This window comes from Gorilla gorilla, chromosome 11, assembly GCF_029281585.2.
Source record: "Gorilla gorilla gorilla isolate KB3781 chromosome 11, NHGRI_mGorGor1-v2.1_pri, whole genome shotgun sequence".
NCBI lineage: Eukaryota > Metazoa > Chordata > Mammalia > Primates > Hominidae > Gorilla > Gorilla gorilla.
This window is the reverse complement of record NC_073235.2, coordinates 121,140,104-121,165,808: the sequence shown is the minus strand read 5'-3', so window position 1 is coordinate 121,165,808 and position 25,705 is coordinate 121,140,104. Positions and strand designations below refer to the sequence as shown.

The 25,705-nt window shown below is 42.4% G+C and overlaps 2 protein-coding genes across 11 annotated transcripts in view; one reads left to right on the top strand and one right to left on the bottom strand.

Moving 5' to 3' along the window:
* Positions 1–19,246, top strand: part of USP37 (ubiquitin specific peptidase 37) — a 119,118-nt gene extending 99,872 nt beyond the window's left edge. For 5 of the 10 annotated variants that reach the window (XM_055379588.2, XM_055379586.2, XM_055379587.2 and 2 more), the window contains 6 exons: positions 3,347–3,513; positions 6,149–6,209; positions 9,581–9,696; positions 12,326–12,395; positions 13,774–13,912; positions 14,474–19,246. In XM_055379588.2, the coding sequence (XP_055235563.1) occupies positions 3,347–3,513; positions 6,149–6,209; positions 9,581–9,696; positions 12,326–12,395; positions 13,774–13,912; positions 14,474–14,561 (641 nt within the window). In that variant the 3' untranslated portion in view covers positions 14,562–19,246. The remainder of the gene's footprint in view (positions 1–3,346; positions 3,514–6,148; positions 6,210–9,580; positions 9,697–12,325; positions 12,396–13,773; positions 13,913–14,473) is intronic. The other 5 variants (XM_055379579.2, XM_055379577.2, XM_055379583.2 and 2 more) reach the window with 1 other exon arrangement.
* VIL1 (villin 1) overlaps positions 17,171–25,705 on the bottom strand; it is a 33,286-nt gene continuing 24,751 nt past the window's right edge. The window contains exon 20 of the mRNA XM_004033205.5: positions 17,171–20,274. Coding sequence (XP_004033253.2) covers positions 20,161–20,274 — 114 coding nt within the window. The 3' untranslated portion in view covers positions 17,171–20,160. The remainder of the gene's footprint in view (positions 20,275–25,705) is intronic.

Genomic DNA, 25,705 nt, shown 5'->3' with positions numbered 1-25,705 from the left:
AATTATTCTGTCACGTTTTTGTGTATGTTTTGATAATAAAAATAATAATACTCATTTTATACTCTAAAATAGCACTGTCAACCCCCAAGTCTTCCTTCCACTTGAAATGCTCGTCATCAGCTAACTTTGTATATCTCAGTTCCAAATTTCCAAAACAGATAATCTGATTGGTTGAGTCAAATAATCCATTCCCAGTTCAGCAGGCGTAGGTAGGAGGGACAGGCAGGGTCATGTAGACTTCCAAGCTGCCCCTTCTAGGCCATGGGAAGGGTTGTTTCTCCAATAATAGAAGAAAGGAAGAAATTATTGACATCTCTAGGATAATTGTTTTTTGTGTGTTTAATTGGGATTATCTGTAATATAATTTTTCTGAACAATTGGGATTTTTCCACCAAATAAATTCTGAGTCTCTTTTCCTCTTTTAATAAATATTCACTCAGCAATTCAGTACAACTCAAAATGCTAACTAGTTGCTGACTTAGAATCTAAAGCCAGGATGCTGTAAGCTTCAGGGTTACCTGTGCCACAGAGAAATACAGTATTAGGAGCCGGGCGCAGTGTGGCTCACACCTGTAATCCCAGCACTTTGGGAGGCCAAGGCAGGTGGATCACCTGAGGTCAGGAGTTCAAGACCAGCCTGGCCAACATGGTGAAACCCTGTCTCTACTAAAAATAAAAAATGAGCCGGGTGTGGTGGCACACGCCTGTAATCCCAGCTACTTGGGAGGCTGAGGCATAAGAATCTCTTGAACCCGGGAGTTGGAGGTTGCAGTGAGCCGAAATTGTGCCACTGTACTCCAGCCTGGCCAACAGTGAGAGTCGGTCTCAAAAAATAAAATAAAATACAGTATTAGGGCAGGTAAAGAGCGTATACAAACTCAATAACAGTAAGTATAGCATGAGTATATAAAGGTAATTCTCGTTAGCCAGCTAAATACTTCTTGATGAGGAGGTTTACTTTAGTAATGTTTGATATAGTTAACGCTTGTATTTGTATTGAAAATTATCATGGGCCGGGCATGGTGGCTCAATCCTGTAATCCCAGCACTTTGAGAAGCCAAGGCTGATGGATCACCTGACGTCAGGAGTTCGAGACCAGCCTGACCAACTTGGTGAAACCCCGCCTCTACTAAAAATACAAAATTAGCTGGGCATGGTGGTGCATGCTACTTGGGAGGCTGAGGCAGGAGAATCCCAGCTACTTGGGAGGCTGAGGCAGGAGAATTGCTTGAACCCGGGAGGTGGAGGTTGCAATGAGCCACAATCACGCCCTTGCACTCCAGTCTGGGCAACAAGAGCAAAACTCCATCTCAAAAAATAGTAATAATACAAAAATCATCATGAAATGGCCGGGTATGGTGGCTCATGCCTGTTAATCCCAGCACTTTGGGAGGCCGAGGTGGGCGGATCACTTGAGGTCAGGAGTTCGAGACCAGCCTGGCCAGCATGGTGAAACCCCATCTCTACCAAAAATATAAAAAATTAACCAGGTGTGGTGGTGCACACCTGTAATCCCAGCTACTCGGGAGGCTGAGGCAGGAGAATCACTTGAACCTAGAAGGTGGAGGTTGCAGTGAGCGGATATTGTGCCACTGCACTCCACCCTGGGCGACAGAGCAAGACTCAGTCTTAAAAAAAAAAAAACATGAAATGTTATTGCTCTAACAATTCAGATAACCAGAAAAAAATCATAACTATCCTGTTTATTTTAGCTAGCCATAGTCTAGAAATTGAGAAGGAACAGGCCGGGAGGGGTGGCTCACGCCTATAATCCCAGCACTTTGGGATGCCAAGGCAGGTGGATCACCTGAGGTCAGGAGTTCAAGACCAGTCTGGCCAACATGGTGAAACTCTGTCTCTACTAAAAAATATAAAAATTAGGCCAGGCATGGTGGCTCACGCCTGTAATCCCAGCACTTTGGGAGGCCGAGGTGGGCGGATCACGAGGTCAGGAGTTCGAGACCAGCCTGACCAAGATGGTGAAACCCCGTCTCTACTAAAAATACAAAAATTAGCCGGGCATGGTGGCGTGCACCTGTAATCCCAGCTATGCGGAAGGCTGAAGCGGGAGACTTGCTGGAACCCTAGAGGCAAAGGTTGCAGTGAGCCGAGATCGCGCCACTGCACTCCAGCCTGAGCAACAGAGCAAAACTCCATCTCAAAAAAAAATAGATAGATAGATAGAGAGATAGATAGATAGATAGATAGATAGATATAGATTAGCCGGGCATGGTGGCGGGTGCCTGTAGTCCCAGCTACTCAGGAGTCTGAGGCGGGAGAATTGCTTGAAAGAGGTGGAGGTTGCAGTAAGCCACTGCACTCCAGCCTGGGCAGGGGGAGGGGGGAGGGGATTTCTTACCTTCCTGAATGTTTTAAACACACACTGTATATTGCCACACACTCTTTTGATTTAGATATATACAATGCTTGTTTGATTATTAATGTTTAAACACATGTTCAACATACAGTGTAATAAATGGGGAAAATTGGCGAGGCACAGTGGCTCACACCTGTAATCTCAGCATTTTGGGAGCCCAAGGCGGGCAGATCACCTGAGGTCAGGAGTTTGAGAGCAGCCTGGCCAATGTGATGAAACCTCATCTCTACTAAAACAAAAATTAGTTAGGTGTGATGGCGTGCACCTGTAATCCCAGCTGCTTGGTGGCTGAGGCATGAGAATTGCTTGAACCCGGGAGGCAGAGATTGCAGTGAGCCGAGATTGTGCCACTGGACTCCAGCCTGGGTGAGAGAGCAAGACACTGTCCCCAAAAAATAAAAAAAAGAATGGGGAAAATCTCAATAGTAGCTTGATCATTTTGGCCTAATTCTTACTTCATTTGCTCTAAAAATATTTTATTTCCAGTACTTGGTCAAGTGACACTATGACCTATGGCTGTTTTTTCTTCCCCATCTTTACATAGTGTGTTTCTGATGATTAATTAACTTTTAGAACCATCGCTGTAGATCATTTGTTCTCAAACAAGAACAATTTTGCCTTCCAGGGGACATATGGTAGTGTCTGTCATTTTTAGTTATCACAACTGTAGAGGGTGGATGCTACTAATATCTAGTAGGTAGAGGCCAGAAACACTGCTAAACGTTCTACAATGCACAGGACATACTCTTCTCCCCTCACCCCACCAAAAGCTTGTCCCACCCAAAATGTCAATAGCTCTAGGTTGATCAACCCTGACGTAGATCTAGTAAGGTGAAATTGTATGTCCTAAGCAAATTATAGATGAAATTAGGGTAAATTGCTTTATGAACAGTAGGTGTCACTCTAGTTCAGAAATTTCCATTTATTAGAGAAGATTTTCCAAATTAATGTTATGTTCTGCTTCCTCAGATCCTGCCAGTTTTACTGAGATAACTAAAGACTGTGATGAGAATAAAGAAAACAAAACTCCAGAAGGATCTCAGGGAGAAGTTGATTGGCTCCAGCAGTATGATATGGAGCGTGAAAGGGAAGAACAAGAGCTTCAGCAGGCACTGGCTCAGAGCCTTCAAGAGCAAGTAAGAGATATTTATATTGCTACTTTCTCTGTACTTACCTTTCCTGAGAAATATAATAATAATAACTAATGTGTTGAGCACTTACTATGTGTCAGACATTGTTCCAGATGATTTACATAGAGTAAGTCATTGGGGAAGAAAAAGACTTGTTTGAGGCAGGGTTTGGTGGTTCATGCCTGTAATCTCAGTACTTTGGGAGGCTGAGGCAGACGGATCACTTGAGGCCAGGAGTTTGAGACCAGCCTAGCCAACATGACAAAACCCCATCTACTAAAAATATAAAACTTAGCCAGGCATGGTGGCACACACCTGTAGTCCCAGCTACTCAGAAGGCTGAGGCAGGAGAATCGCTTGAACCCAGGAGGCAGAGGTTGCAGTGAGCTGAGATCACGCCACTGCACTCCAGCCTGGGTTTGAAACAGGTACGTGGGTAGTGTTTCTTTTTTTGAAAATCCAAATGCAATAAAATGTATTGTTGGTTACCTTTCATAACTATAATTCATTGCTTGCTAAAACAGGATGGGATATTATAGATTATTCCTAGACCAAATTTATTTTTTTCTTTTATTTTTATTTTTATTTTCTATTCTAATTTTTTAGAGACAGAGCCTTGTTATGTTGCCCAGGCTGGTTTTGAACTCCTGGACTGAAGCAGTCCTCCCCCTTTGGCCTCCTAAAGTGCTAGGACTACAGATGTGAGCCACCATGCCTGGCTTCCCAGTCCAGCATTATTTTGCAAGCTGTAGAAACAGCCAGTATAACACCATGATTTTATAATTGTATTTTAAGGCAATGTATTTGTTTTGGTTATTTTCTAAGAATATAAATTTTTTATGAATTATTTGAACATAGAATTATCACAAATATTTTCTAAAATCTAATTTTCAGATTTTAGTATTAGAACATTTATCTGCCTTCCTGTTTATTTATTGAGATAGGGTCTTGCTCAGTTGCCCAGGCTGGAATGCAGTGGCTTGATCATTCCTCACTGCAGCCTCAAACTCTGAGCTCAAGCAATTCTCCTGCCTAGGCCTCTCAAGTACATGGGACCACAGGAGCATCCACCATGCCCGGCTCATTTTTTTATTTTTAGTAAAGACAGTGTCTCACTGTTGCCCAGGCTGGTCTCAAACTCCTGGGCTTAAGCAGTCCTCCCACCACAACCTCCCAAAGTGCTGGGATTATAGGCATGAGCTGTTTGCCCCCAGCCCTTGCTCTTTTCTTTATGTAGTAACCTATTCTTCAATGTTCAGTTTATGCCATTTGTTTTCCACTGTTACAGTCACCTGAAATATCAGATTTATAGGCAACAGGATCTGACTTACAGGTCTGATTTTTCATAGTTATCTAATCCTGTGCAATCCAAGTCATGTTAGTAAAAATTTACCAAGACTCCCTAGAATGAATGGGTAGGTTTAGTACTTGTTTGAGGCCTGCTTTGGGTTCATCAGATAATCAGATTAAGAAATCTAAGCTGGGCACTGTGGCTCACGCCTGTAATCCCAGCACTTTGGGAGGCCAAGGTGGGTGGATCCCTTAAGGCTAGGAGTTCTAGACCAGCCTGGCCAAAATGGTGACACTCTGTCTTTGCTAAAAATACAAAAATTAACCTGCTGTGGTGGCGTGCACCTGTATTCTCAGCTAGTAAGGAGGCTGAGGCACAAGAATCGCTTGAACCCAGGAGGTGAAGGTTGCAGTGGGCCAAGATCACGCTACTGCTGTACTTCTGCCTTGGCTATAGAGCAAGACTCTGTCTCAAAAAAAAAAAAAAAGAAATTAATTTCTCTAGATCAGTGGTTCTTAATCTTAACTGCACATTCAAATTTACTGGGGAGATTTAAAAATACTGGAGTGGGCTGGGTATGGTGGCTCATGCCTGTAATTCCAGCACTTTGGGAGGCTGAGGCAGGCAGATTGCAAGATCAAGAGATCGAGACCATCCTGGCCAACATGGTGAAACCCCATCTGTACTAAAAATACAAAAAAAATTAACTGGGTGTGGTGGCACACACCTGTAGTCCCAGCCACCCGGGAGGCTGAGGCAGGAGAAGTGCTTGAACCCGGGAGGTAGAGGATGCAGTGAGCCGAGATCGTGCCACTGCCCTCCAGCCTGCCAACAGAGCAAGACTCCCTCTCAAAAAAAAAAAAAAAAACTTAAAAAATACTGGAGTGGGCCGGGCGCAGTGGCTCACACTTGTAATCCCAGCACTTTGGGAAGCCGAGGTGGGCGGATCACAAGGTCAGGAGATTGAGACCACCCTGGCTAACACGGTGAAACCCCATCTCTACTAAAAATACAAAAAATTAGCTGGACGTGGTGGCAGGCGCCTGTAGTCCCAGCTACTCGGGAGGCTGAGGCGGGAGAATGGCGTGAACCCGGGAGGCGGAGCTTGCATTGAGCCGAGATCACACCACTGCACTCCAGCCTGGGGGACAGAGTGAGACTCCGTCTCAAAAAAAAAAAAAAAAAAGTAAAGAACTTCCCCACATTCCTCAAAAGGTAATATTCCAAACATCCATAAGGTTATAGAAAGCATTCTTAGCAAATGCTTCCAGAGAAACTGATTTTATCCTCATTAAGTAAGTTTAATCAGTACCTCTTTAAATACCTTAGTTTTTGTTCTTTTCCCTTTAGGAGGCTTGGGAACAGAAAGAAGATGATGACCTCAAAAGAGCTACTGAGTTAAGTCTTCAAGGTGTGGAGATCATTTTAATTACATTTTTTTAGTGGTAAAATTACCATTCACACATAGAAGAACATATAAAGAAAGTGTGTGTGTGTGTGTGTTTATTGTGGGGGAGAGCCTCTCACTCTGTCACCCAGGCTGGAGTGCAGTAATGCAATCTTGGCTCACTGCAACCTCCACGTCCTGGGTACAAGCAATTCTCATGCCTCAGCCTCCCGAGTAGCCGGAATTAGCGGTTGTGCCACCACACCCAGCTAATTTTTGTATTTTCAGTAGAGACGGGGTTTCACTGTGTTGGCCAAGGCTGGTCTTGAACTCCTGGCTTCAAGTGATCCACCCTCCTCAGCCTCCCAAAGTGCTGAGATTACAAGCTAAAATGTGTTTTTTGATAACAAATTTGAATACCTCCCAGGTAAAGAAATAGAACCTTAGAAGTAGCCTTTATATCTCTCCTTTTTGTCTTCCTCCCAAAGGAAACCACTATTCTAACATTTGTATTCATCTTCAGCTTGCTTTTTTCAAAATAATTTTTGTCATCTATACCCATATCTCTAACAATATGTTTTTTAATATTGAAAAATTAGCAAGAACAATCTATCATCTGTTTAATGAAAGAATTATAATTTTGCCACTGTTACGACTCCTAGAAGAACATAATGTGGCTTCAGTTTCCCCGTGAATTTTCAAGGGCTTATTCTGGGGCAGTCATTGGGCAGTCATGAGTGAGTGTATTCAGTAGCATAAGGTTTACATGTCGTAGCATTTGGCAGAACTAATATGTGGACCAGGTTTTAGAAGTCCATGAGTTAGGAAGCTGGAAGAAGTAGATGTAGGAATCTGTTTCTCAAACAGCTTTTACCTAATCTTTATTTTATCCCCTCCTTATCCTCCAGTTTCAGAGGTACCTGGTTCCTGGTTCTTCCATGTCTTCATTTTTTTGGAGACAGGGTCATGCTCTGTTGCCCAGGGGCTGGAGTGCAGAGGCGCGATCTCTGCTCACTGCAACCTCTGCCTCCCGGATTCAAGTGATTCTTGTGCCTCAGCCTCCTGAGTAGCTGGGACTACAGGCGTGCACCACCACACCCAGCTAATTTTTTATTTTTTATTTTTTTTTCTTTTTTTGAGACAGAGTTTCACTCTTGTTGCCGAGGCTGGAGTGCAATGGCACAATCTTGGCTCACTGCAAACTCCGCATCCCAGGTTCAAGCAGTTCTCCTGCCTCAGCTTCCCAAGTAGCTGGGATTACAGGCACCCACCACCACATCCAGCTAAATTTTGTATTTTTAGTAGAGATGAGGTTTCACCATGTTGGCCAGGCAGGTCTCGAACTCTTGACCTTAGGTGATCCACCTGCGTTGGCCTCCCAAAGTGTTGGGATTGCAGGTGTGAGCCACCATGCCCAGGTTCCAGCTAATTTTTTATATTTCATTTTAGTAGAGATGGAGTTTTGGCATGTTGCCCAGGCTGGTCTCGAACTCCTGATCTCAGGCAGTTCACCCACCCGCCTCGGCCTCCCAAAGTCCTAGGATTAGAGGTGTGAGCCACCATGCCTGGCCTAGTTCTTCCATGTCTTCTTGTGTCTTTTGAACATTCAGTGATATAAATTGGATTAGTTTTCAACTTTTCCATTGCTGGCTTGGGGTATGGCTTTGGCTTTCTTAGGTCTGCTAAGTCAGTCACACATGTATTTCCAACTTCCAGAATTTTGAAGCTATATTCTCTTTTCCTGTTCTTCACATTCTTAGAGTTTCTTTTTTCTTTTTTTTTTTCTTTTGAGATGGAGTTTCTCTCTTGTTGCCCAGGCTGGAGTGCAGTGGCGTGATCTTGGCTCACTGCAACCTCTGCCTCCTGAGTTCAAGCGATTCTCCTGCCTCAGCCTCCCAAGTAGCTGGGATTACAGGCATGTGCCACCATGCCCAGCTAATTTTGTATTTTTAGTAGAGGTGGAGTTTACCATGTTAGTCAGGCTGGTCTCCAGCTCCTGACCTCAGGTAATCCACCTGCCTCGGCCTCCCAAAGTGCTGGGATTACAGGCGTGAGCCACCGTGCCTGGCCTCATTCTTAGATATTCATGTGATTGTAAATCACACTATACTGTGATTTTAGAGGAGCTAATTATATATTAAAGCAAATAACCATTTATGTACAAATGCTCCTGGGATTCTTTATTTAACACCATTAGTAAAGATGGATGCTTCCAGTGGACACGTATTATTCAAGAAAATACAGATCTTGTATTTGTTTAGTATATCTTACGTGAAATTTAAGAGTTAAAGGTTGAATTTTCTTTACTTTTTTGGTACGTTTCAAGAAATGATTTTTTTTTAATTTTTATTTTTTTGAGACAGAGTCTCGCTCTGTCACCAGGCTGGAGCGCAGTGGCGCAATCTCGGCTCACTGCAACCTCCGCCTCCTGGGTTCAAGTGATTCTCCTACCTCAGCTTCCCGAGTAGCTGGGACTACTGGTGTGCGCCACCACACCCGGCTAATTTTTGTATTTTTAGTAGAGAAGGAGTTTTACCATGTTGGCTAGGATGGTCTTGATCTCTTGACCTTGTGATCCGCCCACCTCGGCCTCCCAAAGTGCTGAGATTACAGGCATAAGCCACCACACTCGGCCAAGAAATGATTTAATACAAAGAAAAAAAGAACATTGACCTTTTTATAATCCTTTTTCTGTGAGGATAATTTATGTTTGCTAATGACACCAAGTACTTGAAATCTAACATATATAGCTTATATCATATAGAATTTAGTGAAATTGGATTATATGTAAAATTATTTTCTAGTTTTATGCCTTTCTTATGAGGGTTAGGTCCCTTTATCATATAAATATATTTAAAAGAAAAAGAGCGTTTCTTTTACAGATACTATGTCTCCTGTGTTCCCTACAGTGGGCTGAGCGTGTTGGACCGTCATGTTACGTTTTATGTTTTCTTAGAATGATAAAATGTGTACCTCAAACTATTTTATCTTTCTAATTATATCTGTTATGTCTATTCCAAGAACTTTTTTTGGGGGGGGGACAGAGTTTTGCTCTTGTTGCCCAGGCTGGAGTACAATGGTGCAATCTCAGGTCGTTGCAATCTCTGCCTCCTGGGTTCAAGAAACTCTCCTGCCTCAGCCTCCCAAGTAGCTGGGATTACAGGCATTAGCCACCACTCCTGGCTAATTTTTTTTTTTTTTTTTTTTTTGTATTTTTAGTAGAGATGGAGTTTCTCTACCCCATCCCTGACCATGTTGGTCAGGCTGGTCTCGAACTCCTGACCTCAGGTGATCCACCTGTCTCGGCCTCCCAAAGTGTTGGGATTACAGGTGTGAGCCACCACGTCCATTCTATTCCAAGAACTTTTATAAGATTTTGTCTTTGTATTCTTCAGAGTTTAACAACTCCTTTGTGGATGCATTGGGTTCTGATGAGGACTCTGGAAATGAGGATGTTTTTGATATGGAGTACACAGAAGCTGAAGCTGAGGAACTGAAAAGAAATGCTGAGGTAATTGTTTTCATTCCTGAGTACAGTTGGTCAAATTCAGTGTCACTCTTCCTGCTCTTTACTTCAAAGGCCCCACTTTCAGTGTCCACTGCAGGTTCATTTTGGCCCTTTCAGTAGCCATTAGATGGTCTCATTTTCTCTTGTCATTTGCTGTTCATTTTTCACATACAAGATTTAAAAAAAAAGAAAAAAAAAAAACAGGAATACATCCTGACCACTTTACATGCATGTTAGGTAAGAACTCAGTAAAGGCATGTATGTATTAAATTACCTTTAGTTGGCCGGGCATGGTGGCTCATGCCTGTAATCCCAGCACTTTGGGAGGCTGGGGCAGGTGGATCACCTGAGGTCAGGAGTTTGAGACCAGCCTGACCAACATGGTGAAACCCTGTCTCTACTAAAAATGCAAAAATTAGCTGGGCGTGGTGACACACGCCTGTAATCCCAGCTATTTGGGAGGCTGAGGCAGGAGAATCACCTGAACCTGGGAGGAGGAGGTTGCAGTGAGCCAAGATTGTGCCATTGTAGTCCAGCCTGGGCAACAAGAGCGAAACTCCATCTCGGGGGGGAAAAATTACCTTTAGTTACACTGAATAACTGTATCATCTTTATAATTAAATACCAAAAACGGTTGTTGCTCACTGAAAACTATTGAATTGGTGATGTTAATTAGGGCACATTGAACTGTTTTTTTTTTTAACCCTTTTTCCCCCCTTAAATAATTGCTTTTTCTCCTCAAATTTTGATTATCCAGGATCCTACCATCCTAACACAATTACTCTCAGCACTTTGACATATTTCTCTGTTATTCTCACCTCCATGTATACTTTTTAAAAAGTCGTAAGTATAGTTTTTATTTCATTTGTTTTTTTGTTCTAGAGACAGAGTCTCACTGTGTTGCCCAGGCTGGCTTCAGACTCCTGGGCTCAAGGGATTTTCCTGCCTCAGCCTTCCAAATGGCTGGAACTAGAGGCACACACTGCCACACCCAGGTTATCCTGTTTGTTAAAGAGTAGTTATTTATAAGCTTATGTTTAATGGCTGTACCATATTGCCTCAAATAAATATCCTACTTATTTAATTTTTAGCTAACATTGAGTATTTGTCTAAGTTGTTTGTAATTTTTCACTATGATAATAAGTTGGGAAACTGTATGCTTATAGCATTTTCCTTATTTTATTATTTTATTTTATTTTTTTAATTTTTTTGAGACAGAGTCTCGCTCTGTCACCCAGGCTGGAGTGCAGTGACACGATCTCAGCTCACTGCAACTTCCTCCACCTCCTGGGCTCAAGCGATTCTTGTGCCTCAGCCACCTGAGTAGCTAGGATTGCAGGCATGAGTCACTATGCCCAGCTAATTTTTGTATTTTTAGTAGAGATGCAATTTCACCATGTTGGCTAGGCCAGTCTCAAATTCTTGGCCTTGAGGGATCCACCCATCTCTGCCTCCCAAAGTATGGGGATTACAGGCCTGAGCCACTGCACCTGGCCAAACATAGAGTTGTTTTTTTTTTTTTTTTTTTTTTAGGCAAGGTCTGTCTGTCACCCAGGCTGGAGTGCAGTGGTGTGTGCTCTTGGCTCATGCATTTTCTATATTTTAGAATTTCTTCTTTTATATTCTCCAGAAGTAAATTACTAAATCGAAGTTTATGAACATTTTAAGTTTCTGGTTTACATATAGCCATATTTCTTCCCCCAATTTTTTTTTTCTTTTCTTTTTTTTTTTTTTTTTTTTTTTTTGAGACGGAGTCTTGCTCTGTTGCCCAGGCTGGAGTGCAGTGGCCTGATCTCGGCTCACTGCAAGCTCCACCTCCTGGATTCATGCCATTCTCCTGCCTCAGCCTCCCAAGTAGCTGGGACTACAGGCGCCCGCCACCACACCCAGCTAATTTTTTGTGTTTTTTTAGTAGAGACAGGGTTTCACTGTGTTAGCCAGGATGGTCTCAATCTCCTGACCTCGTGATCTGCCCACTTTGGCCTCCCAAAGTGCTGGGATTACAGGCGTGAGCCCCCGCGCCTGGCCTTCCTTCCCCAAATTTTACCTTATAGTGCTGTCTGCAGTGCATGAATATCACTTTTTCAGTTTTGCTTTATTTTACCAAAAATATTTTAATCATATTTTTTAAAATATAAAAGTTCACTCTGATCCCTACAGCAACATAGCAACTCTTTTTAACATTTTTGTTCTATTGTCCAATGCCTAACTCTTAACGTAACTGTTTTTTAATAGAGTTATAGTTACTATGTGCATTCATATGGGTTTGGAAAAAAGGTTAACATGTTCCTGATCCCTGTAGTTTTTTTATATAACTGAACATTATTATATTGAATTGATATACTAACCAGTTAGCTATTATTGGATATATTGTTGGTTCCAGCTTTTCACCAGATAATGCCACAGTAAATAATTCGATACATATACTCTTCTTTTGACTTATTTCCTTAGAATAAATTCTTAGTTGAGGGTGGAATTCTTGGGTCAAAGGGTATGAACAGATTTTTTAATTGATTCTTACTATGCCACATACCAAAGCTTAGCCATGTCAGCTTTGATAATAAATTTATATTCAGTGTTTTGCTTTTATTCAAATGAAGACTTAAAAGTTATACCCACTTCTGTTTTCCAGACAGGAAATCTGCCTCATTCGTACCGGCTCATCAGTGTTGTCAGTCACATTGGTAGCACTTCTTCTTCAGGTGAATAGCCATCATGATTTCAGCATTTTATAAATGAACCAGTCAGCATTTGCTCTTTATTATATTGCTCTTTGCCTAGCTTTGTGAAGTGTGTTTTTCTTTTTCTTTCTTTTTTTTTTTTTTTTTTGAGATCCAGTCTCACTCTGTTGCCCAGGATGGAGTGTAGTGGCACAATCTCGGCTCACTGCAGCCTCCACCTCCTGGGTCCAAGTGATTCTGCTGTCTCAGCCTCCCAAGTAGCTGGGATTACAGGCATGCACCACCACACCCAGCTAATTTTTGCATTTTTAGTAGAGATGGGGTTTCACCGTATTGGCCAGGCTGGTCTTGAACTCCTGGGATCAAGAGATCCACCCACCTTGGCCTCCCAAAGTGCTGGGATTACAGACGTGAGCGACCATGCCCAGCCCATGAAGTATAAGTTTTTCAAGAAAATCTTTGAAATCTACTTTGATCACACTCAATGTGCATTGTGTTAATAGGTGTAACTGTTTTGATTTCTCAATTCATAAGTGACCTAAATTCCCCTGAACAAAATACATTAATCAAAAGTGGTGTACCAGTGTAGCATATGCCTCCTTGATTCTCTGTGTATATACAAATATTTTTTTCTTCTTTTTTCTTTTTTTTTTTTTCAAGAGACAGGGTCTTACTCTGTCACCAGGCTGGAGTGCAGTGGCACCATCATTAGCTCATTGCAGCACTGAATTCCTGGGCTCAGGAGCTCAAGAGATCCTCCTCCCTCAGCCTGCTGAGTAGCTGCGACTACACGTGCATGCCACCACACCTGAATAATTTTTTAAAATTTTTTGTATGGACGGGTTCTTGCTTTGTTGCCCAAGCTGGTTTCAAACTCCTGGCCTCAAGCAGTCCTCCTGCCTTGGCCTCCCAAAGTGCTGGGATTATAGGAGTGAGCCACTGTGCCTGGCCTGTATGTTTTTTCAATGGGTTTTAGACACAGTGTTGAGGATAAGGTGAATGTGGTAGCTTTTTTTCTTTCTCAAACTTCCTGCACCTGAGATAAATTCAACGTGTTTTTATTTATTTTTTTGAGATGGAGTCTCACTCTGTCACCCAGGCTGGAGTGCAGTGGTGCTATCTCGGTTCACTGCAGCCTCCACCTCCTGGGTTCAAACAATCCTCCTGCCTCAGCCTCCTGAGTAGCTGGGACTACAGGCGCACGCCACCATGCCCGGCTAATTTTTGTATTTTTAGTAGAGACGGGGCTTCACCATGTTGGTGAGGCTGGTCTCAAACTCCTGACCTCGTGATCCGCCTGCCTCAGCCTCCCAAAGTGCTGGGATTACAGGCGTGAGCCATCGCGCCCAGCTTCGGTGTGTTTTTAAAAACCTTGATTTTAAGATGTTATTTGTTTCAGGTCATTACATTAGTGATGTATATGACATTAAGAAGCAAGCGTGGTTTACTTACAATGACCTGGAGGTATCAAAAATCCAAGAGGCTGCCGTGCAGAGTGATCGAGATCGGAGTGGCTACATCTTCTTTTATATGCACAAGTAAGAAACTTTGCCAGATTCTAAATAATGAGTTAAAAATCACCTGAACTCTTTTTTTTTTTTTTTCCCTTTGAGGATAAAATGTTCCCATCAGTCGATTGGTTGAAAATTTTTGGTTTTTGTCATCTTTGGTTAGGGTCTATCTCTTGATATTTCCTTGTAAGTCCAGAATATTTTCTCTCATAACTCAGCATTAATTGCTCATTACACAGTTGTATCTAGGTATGGAAGTTAAGACAGTTTGTTTTATGATAGAAGATGTCCTGTCATAAATATTTTTGGTCATCCAGTTTTATCAGCTAGAAGATCTGATTTATATGGACGGGAATTACCTAGCATGTTCATTAAAGCTAACTATTGTCAATTCCCCTCTATTCTTAAAAATCAGCATTCAAAGGGTTAAGATCAAATGAGTGAGCTGCTTTTTAAATAAAATACAGGCATGAAATGGAATTGTGAAGGCCTTATCCATATCAATTTTATTTTACTTTTTCTCCTGCCTATTCTTTGGTTCTGCTTACTAAATTTCCAGTTTTATTTTTTGCTTGTTTTAATCTTAAGGGAGATCTTTGATGAGCTGCTGGAAACAGAAAAGAACTCTCAGTCACTTAGCACGGAAGTGGGGAAGACTACCCGTCAGGCCTCGTGAGGAACAAACTCCTGGGTTGGCAGCATGCACTGCATATTTGTTACTGCTGCCCACCTCACCTTTCCTCTGCTGAAGGAGAATTTGGAATTCTACTTGATGCGGGAGCAACAAACAGCTCAGGGCCAAACCAAAAGACAAAAATTGGAGTAACGTAGAATGCTCCATGCTATTTTATGGAAACTTTGGTCTCACATCTGTAGCTGATTATCCTCTTTTTCTCCTATGAGTGGCACTTCTTTTGTCTTAGGAATACATGTTGTAAATATATATCTGTGTATGTGTGTATACACACACACAGACACACACACACACACACACACGGGATGAATGGAGCCTTAAAGAGTTAGGATGAGCCACCAGAATATGCCTGCTCAAAATTAATAGCACAGCAGTTTGGAGAAGAAATGAAGGTGTCAAAGAGTCCATTCACCTGAGAAATGTGTGAAGACATACTTACCAGTTGGCTTTTAGCTTTTATGTTCCTTGAGTAGTTTCACTCAAGTCTGTAACCTTTTGTGTTTCCTTATTAGTAAAATTCACTGGAAAGCCAGCTCTTCATGTTACACTAATGACAGTTTGTTCTCTTTGCAAGAGAGGGTCATTGCTGTCACCTGACTTGAGGAGCTGTTTTTTTGTTGTTGTTGTCTGCAAATTTCATGAATTTGTGATGTCTTTGCTGTTTACATGCAGTCCCAAGAAATGGATTGTTGGTGCTTTGGAATATGTTACAGTCCCACATTTGATATTTCTTATATACTTTGTTTTCTCTAAGGAGATTTCTTCACACAGTATGTTCATCATATATCATCATCATTATTATGGTGGTAAAGATAGAATCTTTTTTCTTTTTTGTCATTCTGCCATGGAGCAGCATTACCCTAATGGATTGCAACCAAAACTTTAAACAAGTAGAAAGATAATATTTCTCCAATTGGGACTCCCCAGCAGGAATAACTTAGGGATAAGGAAGAATGCTAGCATCTCTGTCTCTCAAACATAGGGAGGATAAGAAGAGTGTTCGTCTGGTAAAGCTAAAATTCTGGACCACTAAAGCTAAAAGCCCTATTGCAAGTATGAAATTAAGTACTTGAGCTATAGGACAAACCGTGGGCATTTAACCATTTACTGTCTGGCTTTGCCCTTAAAATAGGGTTGCAATTAAAATGTGATTGGCTTAGGTAATCCCAAGAACTAACAAATAACAAAGGTGCATAATATATTTATCTACTTTTTAGGTGCTCTGAGTTGAGGCAAAGTAGAGCGGCAACATTAAGTGCTATGCTAGTCACTTAGCTGACGTAACCAGCTTGGTTAAGCAGCTTATGAAACCATATAAAGAATTCTTTTGAGGATGGAATTCTGTCCACAAAATAATTTTGTGAGCCCAGATATCATTAGGATCACACAGAGTTAAATATAGAAAAATGAAACCATCATTGTATTCTTTCGTGTTTTTTCTTTTATTATAAACAAGGGGATTATTCTTTAGTTCTCAGAGGTAGGGACAAAACCACATCAGGTTTTCAGAAGGAAAAAACATTTAAAAACCCACCATCACATGAGAGAATCACTTGAACCCAGGAGGCAGAGGTTGCAGTGAGCTGAGATCGCATCATTGCACTGCAGTCTGAGTGACAGAGTGAGACTCCATCTCATTAAAAAAAACAAAAACAAAAAAAACACAAACCATCATCACAGAAGATGCAACATCTTTTCTGAAAGATTGCCTTAAGAGAGCTCCAGTCCTACTCTTGGAACTTGAATGTATTCTAATGTAGTAACCTATTCTAAGTTTTCATTCTTTGAATTATAAATGGCCTCAGCAGTTTTGCTCAACTACTGATAAATGCTTTGCCTCCTACCATCTACCTATATACCTTATTGTAATGAATGTTCCAAAATGGTAGAGTGGTAGAAAACGCCAGAGTAGTTTAGAGCAGAGGAAAATATTTGTTTTAAAACTAGCTTTAAAGTTTTGTTTCATTTCTACCAGGAGCCTCTTTGGTTTGGTTTGATTTTGCTTGGAAATAATTGGTTTTCTTATAAATGAGTGAAGCGGTGATAAAATTCTTTGGCTAGTTATTAATTCTTTTACGTGTCTTTGCATTTGAGAGGCACTGTTAAAAATTATTGGGAAAGATTTAAAGTGCAGGCTGCAATTAAAACATGGAGAAAAGTAGAAATAATGCCATAAGTCTAGATTGCCTCATGAAGCAGCCTCATTTGAATTGCTTTCATAGCTTTCATGTGTGTATGGTTTAGAAGTACACTTACCTCAGAAACCTGATTTGATCTTCATGTCTTGGGAAGGAGTTGTTGAAAATAGGTTATTGGAATATATAAGTTATCTCACTGCTCATGTACTTGCATGTTTGGGACTCAAATTTTACTTGATGTCTGTCCATTCTTGTGGCCCTATCAGCCTTCTCCTTCCTTTACTCCTTTAATCTACTTCTTTGACTACCAGTGGAGATTTCAGCTGGACTATGTTGATGGGGTTTGTTGTTTTTTTTGAGCTGGCTGTATATATTTTAAAATTATAAATAGATAATATATTATTTTTTGCACATTGTGATCAGTTTGCCCAGAATTGGGGTTGGGGCAGTTAGCATGTTGGGGCCAGGAAGGGACAAGTTAGATAAGGACTGAGTGCTTCCGTTGCAGGCAGTTTGCACAATACCTAATTAACCTTCCTATTGAAAATACCAAATGTGTGGTTACATTACTTTAAATGACATTGAATTGGAACTTGATGGCAATTAGTTCTAGATACAACCTTTTGATCTTTGTTGGAATTTTAAGGGAAAAATAAACTAAACTTCATATTTGTTGATTTTAATCCCCTAATAGTACTGAAGGTTGGAAAGTTGCATGTGGGTGGATGCTGTTAATTTTTTTAATAGCCATGACTATCATTTAAGCCTATGAGAAGATAGACTGTTTCATAGGGATATATTCACATGTGTGTGCACACTCATGAGTTTTGTCTCAGCAGGATAGAATAAGCAAATCCATGAACTGGTCTTCTATTAATACTTTGATTCTAAAAATTATTTGTTTACTTGCTATGGTCTGTTCATTCTGGGCCTAACCTTAAAAGCTCAATAACAAATACAACAAATGTAAATATGTTTACATTTTAAGACATATGCAGTGGTTCTTACAGATCAGTTAATTAACTCCAGAAAGCAAATGTTAGACTACACATTTATTTTTCTCCTTGATCAAGTGTAAAATTCTGAAACAGAGGCTTTAAAATTTAAAACCTCAGCAAAATAATCCATGAATTTACTGATTCTTCTGTATCGTGTATAGTTACCATTATGTAACTATACACACATACAGCTACGGATATAGTTGTATAATGAAAATTATCTGCAAACACCTAAATTAAAGAGAAAAAAAAGTAGTTTGTAAACTCATTTGTGATCTACTGAAAAGAGGTTATATTAAAGCAAATAAAAATATTTTCCTTCTCTGTCCTCTGAAATGACTGCAGTAGATACTCTTAGTTATCCCATTTTGGGGGGTTGGAGGGCCTTTTTAATTTAATTGACCCCCTGAGGTGGTCTTTTGTTTTAAACAGAGGGAAACAGCTGGATCTCCAAGTACATATGGATTTTGTATATATAGGAGATTTTTACAAAAATCAACAACCCAACACCAGATTCAAGTCACATAAAAGTGTTCCAATAAAATGGATGGATGTCTTTTTCCTCCCTATTTTGCTTTATACTGAGTAATGCACTCTTGCAAGTGTATACAAAATCTAAATAGACTTCTGCCCTCTAACATCTTTTTATTGCATTACTTCAAAATCCTAATTTTGTCTCTACTGATATGTCTTATTAACATCTGAAAAAATATATATTTTTTATTGGAAAATTCTAATTTGTTAGGCCTTGTAAGTTTTGTGGCAATTATTTTGCTGTGTTTCACCACAATCATTCACCTTATGGCATGCTTTGATTACTAGACTTCAGGCAGTCTCATTCATTGTATCATACTTACACACAATTAGTAAGTTGTCTCCATGTGTGCTATATGTCTGAGGTGTATGGAGTTTTTATTTAAAAAGTGTGCCAGTCTGAATATAAGCATTTGATTTTGTAACATTGGACTTTTCTTAAAAGTACAGAGGTTCAAAGTATAGATATGTCCATTGGCATAAGAATAGAGTGGGTGAGGGTCTGGACCAGGTTCCAGGTTGGTCCAGTCAGATGCCAGAACGAAGAAGAACAGTCAACTAAACTGGTCTACTTCAAAAATAGTGGGCCTGTGTGAAGAGTGAGACCACATGTGGGTGTGCACACCTCTTGTCCCCAGGTTTCCCTCCATTTGAGCTTTTCTTTCCCTCCCTAACTTCTCTGGCCTATTGTCATTGTTGTTTCTTTAAACTTGAGAGAAAAACAAAAATGAGATTCCTACACTTTGCCTAATTGAGCCACTACCAGGTTTTCTGGCAGCTGTGGCCACATTATTTGTGAGATGATTTTTTTTCTTTATGTTCAGAGTGACTTTTGATTCTGATTCTTTATGTTTTGTATGGAGCGGCACTTTTATCTGTGTTTTAGCAGAACTGTTCCTCTGTATCCTTTACGGTTTTTCTTTGTTTTTGTTTCCTTTTTAAATTATGCATAGAGTTTTTTTGTGTGTATGAAATTAAAGCCTTTATTAACCTTCTATTGATTTGACTGTTATTTCTGAAAAGGACACATTCTTGCTGATACTTATAACAACCTGTTCAAAGTTGTGGAAATCACCTTCTGTTGGCTTTCTGACGTGGACTTCCTTGCAGCACTGTTACTTCTTAAAAGGAACAGAATGGCAAACCAGTGTTTGGCCCTAGTCCCCATTGATTCCTGTTATTTTCATCTGAGGAGCCTGTGAAGCTTTGCAGAGGCTTCTGGGTAAGTTTGTAAACCTAGCATTGGCCTTCACTAGGCTCTTGCTTTGCCTCTTTATTAAGGGTTGGGAGAGGGAGTGAAGTAGCATATGCATTTCATACTTGCCTTTAGGTCTCAAGCCTAGCCCCAGTGGAAGTGCTGCTCTCACTGGTACTGTTTGGAATTTGTGAAACCTCCTAAGAGGGTAGTCTTGTGGACCATTCAACTCTCCTTCAGCCGTTTAGCTTACCCACTGAGTAAGGCAGTAAGGAAAGTATATGTGAAAAGGAAAAGCTGCTACTCTGGGGAAGATGTAAACCTGCAAAGTGCTTCAGCCTACCTGCCATAGATAAAAAATGAGTCATGATAGAGGACAAGCTAGGGTAGTGCCTCAGAACTCTAATGTTCCATGGAGTGTTTGTGCTCTTCTAAGAAGAGGAAACTATAGGAGTATTAAAATTGATGCAATACCTCAGGATAGAAACAATCTAGCGACCTTAGAAGTTGAAATGAGGACCATAGGCTCCTTTTGGGGTATCATCTTTCTGAAGGAATAGGTACATTATTAAACAAAACTGGCATTTGCCACGGAAGTTTGTGCTCATAGGCACAACTGCAAAATTTCACTTCAATTGGTGTAGGACTAATATCGGTGAGAAAATGAGACCCTACAATCAGGGTAGGGTACTGCTTTACAACCACAGCTACTCTTCTCAAAATAGTCCTTTTTCTTTCTTGAGGTTTTGTTGCTTCCATCGAGGCAGAGCAGAGAAGGCAGCTGGAGTCATCCCAAAGACCTGAGTGAAATCTTCAATGGACAGGTGTTCCTAGAAGAAGAGAGGGACCAGAGGGCAAAGGTCACATATCCTTCCCTCCTCCCTCACCCTCAGGCACCGTTTGCTCTGATGAGTCATATAGATGTGGTGTATAATCAAATAAATGAAGAGTAAACAGAAGCAATGTCAGGAGAGCCAGGAAAGGGATGGAGAGGAGGAGAGTATGGTATTTTGGTATTCCAGAGGTTTATCCCTGATTTTTTTTTTTTTCCCCCAGACCATGTCTTGTTCTGTTGCCCAGGCTGGAGTGTAGTGGCGTGAACTCAATTCACTGCAACCTCCGCCTCCTGGTTTCAAGCGATTCTCCTGCCTCAGCCTCCCAAGGAGCTGAGATTAGAGGCATGCGCCACCATGCCCTGGTAACTTTTGTGTTTTTAGTAGAGACGGGATTTTACCATGTTGGCCAGGCTAGTCTCGAACTCCTGACCTCAAGTGATGCACCCTACTTGGTCTCCCAAAGTGCTGGGATTACAGATGTGAGCCAGCACACCTGGCCTGATCCCTGAATTTTTAACAATGAAAAAGATAGTAGTGTGGTAGATTGAGATTTTCTTTGTACAAGGGTCAAGTTCACATTAGCCCAAATAAGAATTAGGACTCCTCTTTCCAAGCCTTAGTTTCCTCTCTATTAAATGGGGAACTTTTCTTTTTTTTTTTTTAAGACAGTGTCTTACTGTGTTCCCCAGGCTGGAGAGCAGTGGCGCACGATCTCGGCTCACTGCAACCTCCACCTCCCAGATTCAAACAACTCTGCCTCAGCCTACTGAGTAGCTAGGACTACAGGCACCTGGCACCATGCCCAGCTAATTTTTGTATTTTTAGTAGAGATGAGGTTTTGCCTTGTTGGCCGGGCTGGTCTCGAACTCCTGGCCTCAAGTGATCTGCCTGCCCTGACCTCCCAAAATGCTGGGATTACAGGCGTGAGCCACCATGCCTGGCCGTTGTTTTTTGTTGTTTTGTTTTTTGAAACGGTCTTGCTCTGTCACACAGGCTGGAGTGCAGTGGCACAATCTCAGCTCACTCCAGCCTCAACCTGGATTCAAGCAATCCTCCCACCTCAGCCTCCCGAGTAGCTGGGACCACAGGCATGCACCACCATACCTGGCTAATTTTTGTATTTTTTGTAGAGATCAAGTTTCACCATGTTGCCCAGGCAGGTCTGGAACCCCTGAGCTCAAACAGTCCACCCGTCTTGGCCTCCCAAAGTGCTGGGATTATAAGCATGAGCCACCACCCCCAGCCAGAAACATTTCTTAAAGGCAAATTTTCACTTGCTTTTATGGAAATGAAAATAATATTACATATGAAAGTATACTGAAAACAAATTAGGCAGGTATGGTGGCACACGCCTGTAATCCCAGCTACTCTGGAGGCTGAGGCAGGAGAATCGCTTGAACCCAGGAGGCAGAGGTTGCAGTGAGCTGAGACTGTGCCACTGTACTCCAACCTGGGCAACAGTTTTCCATCTCAAAAAAAAACAGAACAAAGTAGGTTGTTCATTTACCTCCACTTAAAATAGTGAATCCAAGCTGCCCACAAAGTAAGCAGATGAGCCCTATAAGGGTATCTGCTCAAGTCTGGGTAAATGAGATTTTATTAGGCCCAGGTGTGGTGGCTCACGTCTGTAATTCCAGTATTTTGGGAGGCCAAGTCAGGCAGATTGCTTGAGTTCAGGAGTTCAAGACCAGCCTGGGCAACATGGTGAAACCCCGTCTCTACCAAAAAAATACAAAAGTTAGCCAGGCGTGGTGGTGCACGCCTATAGTCCCAGTTACTGAGGAGGCTGAGGTGGCAGGATCACTTGAGCCCAGGTGGCAGAGGTTGCAGTAAGCCAAGATAGTGCCGTTGTACTCCAGCCTGAGTGAGAGAACAAGAAAGACCCTGTCTCAAAAAAAAGATTTTATTGCTGTCACAGGACATACAACTCTTCTAGCAAAAACCTGTCACCCTCAGGAGAAGTCTCCCTCCTGGGCCCTACTTTGCTTTGGCTCAAGTTAACAGACTGCCTGCAAGGGAAGTAGGGCCCAATCCAGCCCTAATGGATGGAGCAAAGCAGGAATCTAATTTCCATATACTGCTGTGGCACTTAGAAAGGAACTGAGGCGGATTTGAATGTTCTCATTTTCACATGATGCAGCTAAAGTTTAAGAAAGTCAGGCCGGGCGCGTTGGCTCACACCTGTAATCCCAACACTGGGAGGCCAAGGCGAGTGGATCACTTGAGGTCAGGAGTTCGAGACCAGCCTGGCCAACATGGTGAAACCCTGTCTCCACTAAAAACACAAAAATTAGCCTGGTGTGGTGGCAGGCGCCTGTAATCCCAGCTACTCCGGAGGCTGAGGCAGGAGAATTGCTTCAACTTGGGAGGCGGAGATTGCAGTGAGCGAGATCGCGCCACTGCACTCCAGCCTGGGCAACACAGCAGGACTCTGTCTCAAAAAAAAAAAAAAAAAAACAAGGTCACTTGATTCCAACATACGTTCCACTGCACCATACTGACTTTCTTCCTTGAGTATTCCTTGAGTTTCAGGTATACTATAAAGCCCTCTTGTCAGCTTTCAACTCCCAGACCTGCAAGGTAAACTATTAACACTTACAGTTGGCCACAGTTTTACCATTATGGATAGCTTCATCACTCTTGGCTTACAGGTTTGGTTCCCAGTTAAAAGGCAACTTGTTGGCCAGGCGTAGTGGCTCATGCCTGTAATCCCAGCACTTTGGGAGGCCAAGGCAGGTGGATCACCTGAGGTCATGAGTTCGAGACCAGCCTGGCCAACATGGTGAAACCCCATCTCTACTAACAATACAAAAAATTAGCAGGCATGATGGTGGGAACCTGTATTCTCAGCTACTCGGGAGCCTGAGGCAGGAGAATAGCTTGAACCTGGGAGGTGGAGGCTGCAGTGAGCCAAGATGATGCCACTGCACTCCAGCTTGGGCAACAGAATGAGACTCTGTCTCAAAAAAAGAAAAGAAAAGACAACTTGTTAATCCTCATCAGTTTTTTATATTCTTCCGTGAATGTGTCAGTCAGATTATTTTGTAGGAGCAGGTTTTGCTTAGAGCGGGAGGGTAGCGGCAGAAGGTACAACTGAGGTCGGGGGAAGGATTCCAAAAGAAGACACTAGGAATGCCAAAGATCAAATTCAGAACTAAATTTTGCCTAGCTTTTTGAGTCAAAAAATATTTGTATAAACAACTTGTACCAGCTTCTGTCATCCTGTGAATGATCCAGAAGATTAGATAGCACAATTTTACCTTTTTACTCTTGGCTAAGAAATCACAACTGGAGTCACTACCTTTCTAAGCCTTGTGTGTCTTCAGCCATAAGATGAAGGAATTCACTGAAATGACCTTTGTTCCCAGCACTAAGATGATAATGATACGGTTTAAGGCAAGCTAAATACCCTCAAGGCACACTCAGTTAAGAGTCCCTAATTAAAGTTGCTATAAAACAGCATCTCTCTGCCTTCATCTCTGCTCCTCTAAGCACCAAGAGGTAGACAGGGTAGAGGTGAGACCTGTGTGTTTCCTTTAATACTTAGGCCGCTCTGCTAAGGTGGAGTTGCCCTAGGGAACATTTTATTGACTCCCACAGAGAGCCCTGAATTAAACAGCTTCTTAGTAAACACCTATAGATGAATTTCAACCTCAGGGGGGTCTGATGCTCCAGTCTCTAACTTGTCAATAGATTTGCCTCCCACCCTGGGCATTCTCTCCTTAAGGTTCCTGGAAGCCTTCCCCACTCCCTGAGGCAGGGTAGTGAAGTGTTTGGTTTTGGTTTGGGGGTTCTTTTTGTTTTGGCGGGGAGGTTGAGACAGGGTCCTCCTGCTCTGTCACCCAGGCTGGAGTGTGGTGACACAATCACAGATCACCTGCAGCCCCAATCTCCTGGGCTCAAGCAGTCCTCCCACCTCACCCTCCCGGGTAGCTGGGACTACAGGTGCACGCCACCACACCGGGCTAATTTTTGTATTTTTTGTAGAGACAGGGTCTCACTTTGTTGCCCAGGCTGGTCTCAAACTCCTGGGCTCAAGCAATCTGCCCGCCTTGGCCTCCCAAAGTGCCTGGGATTACAGGCATGAGCCACCGCACTTGGCTGAGTACTTGGTTTTGGAAGAAGAGAGTAAATATAAATGATTTGGGGATCAGTGGTTGGGGAAGAGCTGCCATACCCCAAATCTGTTTGTAGCACCCTCCCGCCAGGTTCCTCACAGCTGTGGCTGCTATGTCCTAGGTCTTTGCTCTCTCTGGTCCAGCCAGGCTGGCTCTTCTGCTTTGTCAAGACTGCTGGACTCTGACCCCTCAGGCTAGATAGCAGGGACTACCCATCCTAGTGGACTTGTATCTTTCCATTGGTCCTGTTCTTGAACTCTGCAGTCCTGCCAGCTGATTACCAGCCTCACCCATGCCTACATCCACCTCCCTGTTGTTTACTCATCAGTGCACAAATACTTAGATTACTATCTTGCTCTGCCTGCAGCCAGACCCACCACCCCACTGTTGTCACTGGCTCACCTTGCAAGATTGGAGCAGACAGATCTGAAAACCTCTCCTACACTCCCGCATGACACTGAACTCAGCTCTCCCACAAGAATGTATACTACTGCCATGATTAAAAAATCAGCTACAGGCCGGCCGGGCACGGTGGCTCATGCCTGTAATCCCAGCACTTTGGGAGGCCAAGGCGGGCAGATCACAAGGTCAGGAGATCGAGACCATCCTGGCTAACACAGTGAAACCCCGTCTCTACTAAAAATACTAAAATTAGCCGGGCGTGATGGCAGGCGCCTGTAGTCCCAGCTACTCGGGAGGCTGAGGAAGGAGAATGGCGTGAACCCAGGAGGCAGAGTTTGCAGTGAACCGAGATCGTGCCACTGCACTCCAGCTTGGGCAACAGAGCAAGACTCCATCTCAGAAAAAAAAAAGAAAAAAAATCAGCTTCAGTCCAGGTGTGGTGGCTCATGCCTATAATCCCAGCACTTTGGGAGGCTGAGGCGGGTGGATCACCTGAGGTCAGGAGTTTGAGACCAACCTGACCAATCTGGTGAAACCCTGTCTCAACTAAAAATACAAAAACAAATTAGCCGGGTATGGTGGCGCACGCCTGTAATCCCAGCTACTTGGGAGGTTGAGGCAGGAGAATTGCTTGAACCAGGGAGGTGGAGGTTGCAGTGAGCCGAGATTGTACCATTGCACTCCATCCTGGGCAACAAGAGTGAAACCCCATCTCAAAAAACAAAACAAAAAAATCAGCCACAGGCTAGGCGCAGCGTCTTATGCCTGTAATCCCAGCACTTCGGGAGGCAGAGGCAGGTCGATCACCTGAAGTCAGGAGTTGGAGACCAGCCTGGCCAATATGGTGAAACCCTATCTCTACTAAAAATACAAAAATTAGCCAGGCGTGATGGTGTGCGCCTGTA